Source organism: Aulonocara sp. 'chitande type north' Nkhata Bay, linkage group LG10 (assembly GCF_057382095.1).
Source record: "Aulonocara sp. 'chitande type north' Nkhata Bay isolate Kocher_YH1m ecotype deep benthic linkage group LG10, A_spYH_male_GT1.1, whole genome shotgun sequence".
Taxonomy (NCBI): domain Eukaryota; kingdom Metazoa; phylum Chordata; class Actinopteri; order Cichliformes; family Cichlidae; genus Aulonocara; species Aulonocara sp. 'chitande type north' Nkhata Bay.
The window spans coordinates 14310720-14322750 of NC_141353.1; the positions used below are offsets into that span (position 1 = coordinate 14310720).

The following is a 12031-nucleotide window of genomic DNA, read 5'->3' on the forward strand; positions in this document are numbered from 1 at the left end:
CATTTCCTCTTCAAACTGCAGAGACTTGCACATTCATCTCCTGGTTATAATATATTGTCTGAAAAGGAGGGCAGCTTTTTTCCAAACCAAACACTGCAGTGTTGCAAGCCTGCTTGTGTTTGGGTTTAGATGCTTTTTAAATGGAATAAAAGTCAGAGATGAGATGTTTTTGTTTTTTTTCTTTCTCAATCAGACTATAAAAACTCAGCTTGAGTTTGTAAGATTCTACATGTGGAGCACCTTGATGTAAATAAGCGGTTCATTTTCCAGAATATGGATGTAGCTCCCACAGTATTCCGTGTTATTTAAAAGACATGCGGTGACCTAGATTTTGGGGGCAGTTTTCATTGTATAATGATATCTTGCGCACACTGAAGGGTAGAATCGCTGCACTCGTGGCATCTTTGTTTCTGCGTGCACCTGTGGAGCGTAGGAGTTGCTGTCATCAAGACTGAAGCCTTTGTTTCTGTTTTGTAGAGTGGGAAAAATAATCCTATCCTATTTACTTTAGGCGTCAGGGAATTTCAAATGCTTTCTCATGTCTTGCACAGAGCTCCTGTGGGTATGTAGGTCTTCACAGGGAACCAGAGCACAAGGCTGAAAACAAGTGCGCTATCCTTCCTCTGGGTTTGGCATAAAAGGGGCGTTTATGTGTGTGCTGCACGTAATTGCCCTACAGTGCAGTGAGACAAAATATTCAGGTGTATGGGCCTTGTAGGCCAAATTTCTGTGGATCACAGTATTTACTTCTAATACATCCAGTTTGTTCAGTAACTGTAAGCCTACCTCCAGCTCACAATTGGAGTACATCGTCAAATAGCGAGCAGCATTCCTCTCTTGCTATTTTAAATTAAGTCTAGGTGGAACATTAACCCAGTAGGAATGTTTCTGTAGTGCCTTAAAAAAAAGTTGTAAAAAACTGTCTATTAACCAAAACCATTAGTCACAAGGTCATAACCCCAACTTCTTGAAATCTGTGACAGTTGCAGGATGTTTCCAGTCAGCCAAATTACATTGTAAGAAGGTATTCACATCGACAGCTACACGGATGTGAACAACACTGAATCCTTTTGAATTTGACATTTCAAAGTTGATTCAAAATGTGGTCTGATCGTTGATACAATTATTGACGAACATATTCTGACTAAAGTGATAATGCACAAACGGTCACAATTGTACAAGTTTTCATGAAAGCGCTGAGTGATCAGGAAGGAAGAAGTGAACTCAGCGAATGGCAGAGGCTCTTTTAGCGACAGCAGCCTCCATCAGATTGTTTCTGTTGCTGCTTTAGATTTAACCAGTCAAGAAAATGAACTTGGGATCAAACCTCCTACAAAGCAATTTTTGTTTCATCAATATGTTTAAAAAAAAGCTTATTCAACATGCCCCAAATACCTCCGCGGGATTAAGATCAGGACTTTTAAAGAAATTTATTATTTTCAAACATTCAAATGATGCCTCGCAGGTGGGATGAGGTTTTGGTTTTGGCCTTTTCTCACAAATACAGACTTGTGCGTTTTTGTCAAAAAGTGGCATTCAGAAGAGCTAATAAATGAAAATGAAACAAAGCAAAGAAGAGATGAAAGAAACACCGTTCAGCGTGGTTGTAACTGTTGATGTGCATAATTTGACCTCCAGAGGGCGCTCTGCAACTTCACTGCCAAAAACACAAAATTCTGTTCTTTCTCCGTTTTCCTATAATCATCTCCTAGATGAAGATCAGTACAGTTTGAGTAATCAATGTAGAGAAATATGACACTACCAACTATACATAATCAGAGAAACCTCCTGCTGTCCACGTCATCCAAAACAAGCTGATTCTGAAAACGTTGTCAGTTTGCGAATGTTTAATTCCTTTATTCTGATGTTTTGGTTCCTTATCTTGTTATGTGATAAACTCCTGAACAAATAGTTCATATAGACAGTATTTTTTTTTTATTATAACAGGATTGTTATAATATTTCTCCGTGCAAATTCGCTTGATGAAAGAAAATTATGGTTAAAACTGCTCTCACTCAATGCAGCATCAGCTGGCCTGTAAATCTAGTGCTCAGTTGCCTGTAAGGACTCCGTTACTCACTCTCGGTTGAAAGAAAACTGTGAAGTTTAGCCTATGTTGTGGTGATTCATGGTAGAAAGTCTCATTTTAACCTCCAAAGCTTTTTCTCTGTTATTTCATGTTTTCTTCTGAATGCACTGGCCATCAAAAGGGTTAGAGACCCATGCCTACAACTCAATAAAAAACCAATAAGTCAGATGACTCATTTTTGCACTGTCTAACATACGGCACAAAAGCATTTAGCTACAGACCTGATCAATATTATTTTCATGTGGGCTGGTAATTGACTGAAATAGGAGCACTTGGATATGTTAAAGCCCTAAACATGTGTTGTCTCTGGTTGAAATCAGGTCCGGTGTATTATCATTGCATCTGCTGTAATCTGCAGATTTGACTTGTGCTTTTGTGTCCAGTCTGAGGCAAGCAATGTCTTAAGTGCAGTGTTTCTCTCTGCTCAGGAATATAAACGCAAGCAGCTCGAGGAACAGCGTCAGTCTGAGCGGCTGCAGAGACAGCTGCAACAGGAACATGCCTACCTGGTGTCTCTGCAACAACAGCAGCAAGACAAGAAACCTCAGCTTTACCACTACAACAAAAACCTGGAGCCCAACAACAAACCGACTTGGGCCCGTGAGGTACCAGCATTCCGGCATTTTAATCATTAGACAGTAAAAGCAGCGAACACTACAGAGTAAATTCTCCTCTCGCACGCCTTATTTCAGGTGGAGGAGAGAAGTAAGCTCAACAGACAGGGCTCACCCAAAATCTGCACTACTGTCTCCGACACTGCCATCCAGTCACGCTCTGACTCAATCAGCCAGTCAGGAGCGGTCCAGTCTGCGCAGACCCCACCGATGCAAAGGCCTGTTGAACCCCAAGGAGGGCAGGGCAAGGTGGGTGTTTCTGAGAGTTTGAAATAATAATCTGCCCTTAATTGGAGCAGATACAATTGCTTTATACCTTCCTATTTCTTATTCCTCTGCTGCCTTCAACTTAATTTTTTCTTACCTTATTTATGCCTTCTTTTTCTTCTTTTCCCTCTCAAAATCACCTTGAACTACAAATGCGACCATTCACCCTCGCTGCGCCTGCCTTCCTTTTTCGCTCTTCTTTCCACTGCTGCGCTTCCCTCCCGGTGTGCTGCTGCTGCTCCTGTCCCCTGCAGTTCCAGATGGCTCACTTGGTTCCTCTGAAGCCTTATGCTGCCCCTGTCCCTCGCTCTCAGTCACTCTGTGACCAGCCCACTAAGACCATGTCCGCCTTCCCTACCCAGGATCCTTCCCTGACCCCCACACCCCGCCCCATCCACTCCAGAGAGCTGGTGCGTCAGAATTCAGACCCCACTTCTGAAACCCAGGCACCACAGGCACACCAAATCAGAGAGGATCGTGGCCCATGGATCCGCCTGCCAGATGTAGAACTTCCACCCAAGGTAAGATTCAGCAGCTGCTTTGGACTCTGTAGTCGGCGTCCAACCTAAGTTTGAACTTTTTTGTTACCTCAACTGTTCACTGAGCTGCAGCTATTAATGAGACATTAAATGCGTACCTCATAGAGAAGCTGCTGGTAGTACGTTGAGCTCATTTGCTTACATCTAGGGAAGACTCGACCAACTAGGAATAAATTTGCATGATAAAAGCTGTTGTGCATCTTCGAGTGGTTGGTCTACAAGACACAGTCTTCATGAAAGTTGTTGCTGCCTGGAAAATGTAAGACTTTGCCATTGTTTTTCTTAGATTCCACAGAGGACTGCGTCTATCGCCACAGCTCTCAACACCAACCTAACCTCTGGTATAAGGCACCCAGTAAGAGCCAGGTACTGAAGACATGCTTTGATCTGAGATTTCTTTAATTTTGGTGGCTTTTTAATAGGATAAATATCTATGACAACTTGATTTAATTGATTTTTATCCTCACTCTAACCTCATGGCAGCAATCCAGATCTCAGTCGCAATGATCGCTGGGAGAGAGGAGACAGCATGAGCATCATATCCAATCTTCCCCAGACGGGCAGTTTAGAGAGGCATCGCATCCTCAGTGAGTTCCCATCTCCCCAGTGCCATTTCTCAGCAGACTGTCTTTGCAGTAAGCGTATTTTCAGAAGCATAACTACTCTCTGTGACGTTGTTATTTTCAGGTTCCTCCAAAATGGATTCGCCCATTCTCTCCCACGATCCTCGTCACAAGCCAGGAGAATCTCGAACCTCCTCCCGGCCTGGGCGTCCTGCTGTGAGTGGCTGTTTCCTCACTGTGCCTACTTGTATAGCCAGCTTTAACAGAACTCAAAGGGGTGCTCGCCACAGACAAGCATCTGTAAAATAAAAAAACACACTAACGCGCTGTGCTTACGCTTAGTTTTAAATTAAATGCACCTGTTCTGTAAATGAATTAATAGAAAACTAACTCGAGGTTTTCTCTTCACTTCAACTTTACTCCTGAGCCAGTACTGATATATGCTGCTCCTTTTCTTTCTTTCTTTTTTTAAATCCCTATTTTTTAACTTTACCTTAAATGTGCAGAGTTACAAGAGAGCTATAGGGGAGGTTAGTATCAATGTCTCTTCTGTGCTTGTGATGCTCCTGCATGACTTGGTATTTGCATTTACTGTCAGTGTTTGTACAGAATTTAAGGCATGCCCTACACTGCCTGCTTTCATCACGTAAATCTCATTTTATTCTTGGAATAAAATGAACTTCCTTCTGTAAAATCCTTTCTAAGGACTTTGCATGTATTCTGTTGCAGTTTGAACACCTTTCACTAAACACCTGCATCCATTATGAGTCATTTGCATCGCTGCTGTTTTTCAGCTCATCATCCCGATGCCTGCCTTACCAGCTGTCTTTGGATTGGATTGTTTATCAGTAGTACATGAAGTGTTTCCCATAGAATTAGATTTATGTGTGGCAGCAGCAGTTTTCGCTTTGGGAAGGTGTGCTTGTGTTGAGCACACAAAACGAAGCACACACGCGTTTCAAGGTTTATTATTAAATATTATTGTTTATTAGGCTAGTGTTGCTGTGTAAGATCTGATTTCGATGGGACCATCTCAGGCCGCAGCTTCGACAGCTCTGTAGGCTCGTCGAGTGACCCTCACTCACATGCTTCGCTCTTGAGATCCAGCTCACACTGGATCTCACCAGCTACAGTCCAACATGGTGAAGTCCAGGTCTGACTGGGCAAACGCCACTGCGACAGCGACCTGGTCTGTGTGCCACTAGGAAAAAACAATATACCAAATAAAGGCAGTATATGGGAAACACTTGCATACTGTGTAATGCTGTCGTGTTAGCTGCTATTTTCTTTGATAGCTGAGATTATGTGCAATCCTGTCTGGCAGGACCACGGCCTCTTTGCCAAGGAGCGTGCCGAGGAGCCGCCAAGACCTCCAGTCAAAGCCAACGATTACTCGTCCTCTTCGGAAAGCAGCGAGAGTAGCGAAGAAAGCGAAAGCGGCGAGGGAGCAGAGGAGGAAGAAAGCCCCACAGATCGGTAACACCAACTAATACTTACAATTCAGGGATCAGTGTGAGCTTTGCTTTTAAATGAAGAGTAACCTGCTTGTGTAAAATCAGCATCCTACATCCTTTTTGATTTCAGCCACAGAGATGCAGACACTGATTCAGTCAACACCATGGTGGTTCATGAAGATGAGGGCGAGGCAGGAGAAGGAGAGCAAGCTGGAGGCTATGGGGATCAGACCATGCTGGTACAGAGGGTGAGTCATCTGTATATGTAATGATGCTTAAAATGAATTGAGTTCACGGAGAAATCAACACAGTTTGTGTCACAGAATATTGTAAAGCAGGAAGACAAGAGCCTCTGGTCCACGTCAACGGTGTTATACTTTTTTACATATACAGTGTATACAAATGGCCAAATAAAGAAGACATTATGTAATGTGGAGTCATTGTACATGCACAAATAAATATGTGGGCAGCTTTCAGATTTCATCAATGCACTGAAAGCAAAGAAGATTCCACATTTTGCACCAGTGCTTAACAAGCACTCGCAAGTGAATCAGAAACCGGAACACGTACAACACTGTGTCGCGTAACAGTGGACTGCGAGGTTGTGAAACCACAGCTTCTGTATTGCACAGCTGTTGTTAGTAACTTTAATTATTCTTTTCTTTTAACTCCTTTTATTTTAGTGTCTATGTTGCCTGAAGACAGCCTTTAGCCAGCCCGAGTTAGATTGTCAAATGTCTTTTGATTTTTTTTTTTTTTTGAGAGACAGCCATGACAGCATGTGTCTTCCAGATGGCTCATAATGAGTTGTCACTTTTAACGAAGTGCAGTAGTTTTGTGCATATGTGTGTGAGTTTGAAAGTGCACAAAATGTATATTTGTGACAGGCCACAGTTATATAAAAGGAGGACATTTTTACCATGATGCAGAGGTGGGACCAAGTCATTGTTTTGCAAGTCTCAAGTAAGTCTCAAGTCTTTATCCTCAAGTCAAGTCTCAAGTAATGTCAGGCAAGTCAGAGTCGAGTCTCAAGTCACTGGTGTAAAAGTCCGAGTCAAGTCTCAAGTCTGAAACTTTGAATTTCAAGTCCTTTCGAGTCTTTAAAAAAAAAAAAAAAAAAGCATGTTGCAGTTATGCTAAATGTAAATATTAGACCATGTAATTTTAAAATCTGTGTTTTTCTCAACACATGACAAAATAGTGAACTTAGAAAATATACACAAATTGTGAAATTGCACCTCTTTAAAATGCAGCTCAATTAAACCTAGCTCCAAGAATAATTTTCACCGACAGTTCTGTGATAAGCTGCATGTTATTCTTGGATGCGGTTGTAGGACCAGCTTTAAAATCGCATGACAAAAATATCATACACATTAAAAAAACTGTATCACCAACGTAGCCTGGACAATATTTGCTAGTTAGATGAAGTCAGCTATCTCATCGTAGCATATTTATATGCATATTTATAATTACACGGTTCTTGGAGTGAGTGCACACACTCATGAAGTTTAGTAACTTCAGGTCACTGCAACAAGCCCAGGTACAGTTTACCGACGGATGGGTACAGGACCTTGAAATGCACCGTGTAGAACGAAAGACCATCGTACGTATCATAAGTTTACCAGTCTCACAAATTGTCGTCATAAATACACATTCGTTAACCGTTTATTAATAGGACCTTTGAGCTCAACGGTAATTAATTAGTAGTGGAAATAATTTCTGGTAGCATCACAGAAATGTAGCAGTGACAATAATACTGTATGCTGTAATCGTACTGGGCAATTAGTGATACAAAAAACCTGTTTTATCCTGTGAATAAAAGTATATGTTTTTGTCAATGTACCATAATAACAGAAGCGAAACGCAATATTGTGTCAGGACAATTCATTATTTATGCACAATAAACACAGGAGCATAGCACGACAATTTCTGTTCAGCGCCAGACTTGCTTGTAACCTATATCACCAATTATGTTAAGAAAAATGACGTATTAACTACTAAAAAACACTGACCTTTGTGTAAATGCTTGGAGCAGACTAACCTGTGAGCTGGAGTGTTCTGGGACGTTATATTTTATCTTTGAATGGCTGCAATCCAGTCGCCTCTTTGTTACTTCGGAAACATGGCTCGAACAATTTCTCTTCAACGACGTAATCCGATAACAACCGATCTCTTTACCCGTCGGCTTCCCGTGGCTGTCATGCGACCGGCTATTGCAGTTAATAATACAACGGCTTCTTGACATTTTTGTGTTTCTTTTTATCGCTGTATAACTGATTTTAATTGAAAGCCTGCATGCGCTAGTACCTCTTGCCACGAGTTCCCAGAATCCTTTGCGGTTCTACCCGTGAATGACGTCACATTTTCAATCTCTATATAATATGCATGTTAAATTTTATATTTGGGGTAAAATATCAAGTCTTTTCAAGTAAACCGGTTCAAGTCCAATTCAAGTCCCAAGTCATTGGTGTAAAAGTCCAAGTCAAGTCACAAGTCTTAGAACATTTTTTCAAGTCAAGTCTAAAGTCATAAAATTAATGACTCGAGTCTGACTCGAGTCCAAGTCATGTGACTCGAGTCCACACCTCTGCCATGATGCCATCGATTGGTTTCTAATGTTGTGTTTTGAAGCCTCGAGAATAGCGTTTCTATAGTCTCCATTTCAGTTAAAAGAAAAAAAAAAGGGATGTGATGGGGAGGAAGGGAGGGATGAAATGAGTCTATCCAAGATAATTCTCCTTTTTGAGACATAGTGGGACAAAGATTTACAAACTAGACTTAATTTTTTATTCAGTATGACCCAAAACAGCTCATCGTTAACTCATGAGGAAGGTTTACAGCGGTCCAGATAATGCTGATTTCACATATGCTTCTGTAGGACAGAATGTCTTTTTGCAACCACAATTATCACCATCTGGTAGCCTTCAGGGTTAAGAAACTTCTGCACTGGCTTCATTTTTCTGACCTGGAAGCTGCGTCCATGTTTTATACCATCTGAGGGATACTAATGATCACCAGGGAAATATATGGTGCTATTAAATAGTCTGCCATTGGTGCTAAAATGACATACACAACACACTGAGCACACAGAGGAAGAATGTTGATTACTTTTATGTTGAATGCTTTCAGTTTTTAATGCAAATCCTAAAACCATTTCCAGTGACAGCACCACATCCCTCTGCGACACATTAGAACAGTGACAGTCCTCCAGCCTGGCGGGGCACGTCAAATATTATCTTGACAGGATCACATTTTATAGCAGCGTGCAGATGAGATTCTTCATTCATTCATTCCCGAGTATGTGTAAGATACCGTTTTGAGGACATATAGGGTGTAATTTATCATAAACTTGTGAAAAAGTTTATGATAAATTTGTATTTAATGAATAGCTTTTATGGCTGTGCATGTAGGTTCCTGTCAGTTTAGACTTTTATTTTCTTTGTTACTCATTTTCCTTAATGTGGCTTTAAAACAGCTCATGCATGTTCAGTTTTTCCTGAAAGAAATTCGACTGGGAAAGCATCCAGTGGTTGTGCATGACAGAACCTTTACAACTCAGATAATGATTTTGGGGTCGTTCACATAATGGAGACAGAAAACTGCACGATGTCCATTACTGATTGTTACAGTATTGAACATTTAAAGTAACTTTTCAAAGTCAGAGTCACTGTTTATGTGCTAAATGTTTCTGAGTAACTGGTGCAGCAGATTATCCTAATCTGAGTCTGTCATATCATTATGTAATACTTAATAATTCTGTTTGTTTGTTTTGTGTTTATTTCATCTGAAAGACCCCAGAGAAGCGCAGCCATAACGGATACACTAACTTGCCAGATGTGGTGCAGCCCTCTCACTCCCCCACTGACTCAGCCACTCACTCCTCTCCTGGGAAGGACTCTGTTTACGATGTAAGTGTTACTGATGCTAAGTATATCAGCCCTAAATTCCTCCTCCCCCCTCCCTCCCGATGTGTTCCACATTTACCATCAGATCAGTCACGAAGTTCACCCATAACTGAATGCATTTACAAATATCAGTAGTGCAGCTCTTAAAGCTGTTTTGATGTCACACAAGCACTTAAAACACTTGGAGATGGAAGAAAAATACATTTTCAGAAGAAATGTAGACTTAAACAAGAATATACAACTAACACACACATCCTGTTCTCCCAGTATCAGTCCAGAGGTTTGGTTAAGGCATCTGGCAAATCCTCTTTCACTACCTTTGTGGATCTGGGGATGTACCAGTCACCAGGAGGTACAGGCGATAACATATCTGTCAGTGGTGAGCGAAATATTCACTACCTTAACCTTGTTTTTGCATCAGAATACTTTTCCTTTATTTACAAAAATAAGTCTGATGACTTGATAATGGATGTAATGTTGATTTAAAATAGGATTATTGAAACATTAGTATATATGTATTTTGTACTGATTTGTGTTTTCCCTCTTCAAATAAGCCATTCCCATTGCTGCTTCTATGTGTAGGCTCCAGGTTTGATCAGCTGAAGATGGAAGTGAGGAAAGGATCCATGGTGAATGTCAATCCCACCAACACACGCCCTCCTAATGACACACCAGAGATCCGCAAGTATAAGAAGAGGTTTAACTCTGAGATCCTGTGCGCTGCACTTTGGGGTAAGACCCGGTTCAGTATTTATTAATGAAAAAATATCAATGCAAAATGCAAACACTCTTACCGAAGTGTGTGTGTGTGTGTGTGTGTGTGTGTGTGTGTGTGTGTGTGTGTGTCTTTAGGTGTGAACCTTTTGGTAGGCACGGAGAATGGTTTGAAGCTACTGGATCGTAGTGGTCAGGGCAAGGTGTACCCCCTCATCAACTCTCGCAGGTTCCAGCAGATGGACGTCCTGGAGGGCCTCAACCTGCTCATCACCATATCAGGTCACAACTGCTGCCCACTGCTGTTGCTGCAGCTGGTTAAGTTTGTCTGTCCTTTGGTCATGAGATGATAAACAAGCTTCTTTTTTCTACATTTGAAAATACTAACAAAAGTTGGCTGTTATCCCCTACAAAGCTGTCTCTCACTGCTTTTTTTATTCACTCACTGTACTGACAGCTGTGTCATATGTTGTGAGTCTCCTCTGCTATGTCAAAAACAATGACCCTTCAACTTTAATTTCCTTTCTGTGAGGCCAAAGTCTAAAAAGGCAAGTAGACTGAGAGAAGACTGTGTTGCTGTGGCTGAAAAACGTGCATTTTTAATTGTGCCATTAGTGGCATTTTGTAATTTCCCGACCTTTAATTGCAGGATAAAAAAAAAAAATGTAACCACATTATATAAATGCACTTAAATAATTACTATAATGTAGTCAGATTTATAATTGATCTTTCTCTCTGTGCATCTATTAAGGCAAGAAAAACAAAGTGCGTGTCTACTACCTGGCATGGCTGAGGAATAAAATCCTCCACAATGATCCTGAGGTAGAAAAGAAGCAGGGTTGGACCACAGTGGGAGAGATGGAGGGCTGTGTACACTACAAAGTGGGTGAGTGACAGATGATGGCTTTTTATCCGTGGTCTTTATTAAACTCCTGAGAAATTGGTGATGAATGCATTCGGCACAGTAAATTATTAATTACAAGTGTCTGATGTCAGATGGCCTTGTGCTTGTTCTGTCTAGTGAAATACGAGAGGATAAAGTTCCTGGTGATTGCTTTGAAGAATGCGGTGGAAGTTTATGCTTGGGCGCCCAAACCTTATCACAAATTCATGGCCTTCAAGGTAAGTCTCCCCTTTCGTATGAGCTGGATTAGTTATGCAAGGGCAGTCAACCAGAAGCGGGTTCAAGTTGATTATCTTCTCATTCTCCCTTTCTGCATCCTATCACCCTCCACCCCTTTAAACCAGTCTTTTTCAGATTTGCCACACAGGCCTGTCTTGGTCGACTTGACAGTGGAGGAAGGCCAGAGGTTGAAGGTCATCTATGGATCTTGCGCTGGCTTCCACGCCATTGATGTGGATTCTGGAAACAACTATGATATTTATATTCCCGTTCACGTAAGTTTTTACGGCAACGATTTGTAAAATATAAAGCAGACAGTAGCTCATCCCTCCGGGTTTCTATCTCAAACAGATCCAGAGCCAAGTGACACCACACGCAATCGTGTTCCTGCCCAGCTCAGACGGCATGGAGATGCTGCTGTGCTATGAGGACGAGGGCGTCTACGTCAACACATATGGGCGCATAATAAAGGACGTTGTCCTGCAGTGGGGCGAGATGCCTACATCTGTTGGTACGGGTCACACCAAGCAGCATTGAATTGTAAAGACTGTAACTGGTTAATCCGGTCCTAACCTTACACTGTGCTCTGCAGCTCATATCTGCTCAAACCAGATCATGGGTTGGGGAGAAAAGGCCATTGAGATCCGCTCTGTGGAGACTGGCCACTTGGACGGTGTTTTTATGCACAAAAGAGCTCAGCGGCTGAAGTTCCTCTGCGAGAGAAATGATAAGGTAAACATAGAAACACTTGTAGAAGGTTAAC

The 12031-nt window shown here is 41.6% G+C and overlaps 1 protein-coding gene across 6 annotated transcripts in view; it reads left to right on the forward strand.

The window, feature by feature from the left end:
* The window catches only part of mink1 (misshapen-like kinase 1), a 36349-nt gene that overhangs the window by 18806 nt on the left and 5512 nt on the right, over positions 1-12031 (forward strand). For 3 of the 6 annotated variants that reach the window (XM_086308422.1, XM_086308426.1, XM_086308423.1), the window contains 18 exons: positions 2518-2694; positions 2782-2952; positions 3225-3491; positions 3796-3875; positions 3993-4096; positions 4197-4288; positions 4579-4602; positions 5397-5548; positions 5657-5774; positions 9318-9434; positions 9699-9810; positions 10014-10163; positions 10284-10427; positions 10897-11031; positions 11167-11267; positions 11394-11543; positions 11620-11779; positions 11861-12000. In XM_086308422.1, coding sequence (XP_086164548.1) covers positions 2518-2694; positions 2782-2952; positions 3225-3491; positions 3796-3875; positions 3993-4096; positions 4197-4288; positions 4579-4602; positions 5397-5548; positions 5657-5774; positions 9318-9434; positions 9699-9810; positions 10014-10163; positions 10284-10427; positions 10897-11031; positions 11167-11267; positions 11394-11543; positions 11620-11779; positions 11861-12000 — 2394 coding nt within the window. The remainder of the gene's footprint in view (positions 1-2517; positions 2695-2781; positions 2953-3224; positions 3492-3795; positions 3876-3992; positions 4097-4196; positions 4289-4578; positions 4603-5396; positions 5549-5656; positions 5775-9317; positions 9435-9698; positions 9811-10013; positions 10164-10283; positions 10428-10896; positions 11032-11166; positions 11268-11393; positions 11544-11619; positions 11780-11860; positions 12001-12031) is intronic. The other 3 variants (XM_086308424.1, XM_086308427.1, XM_086308425.1) reach the window with 2 other exon arrangements.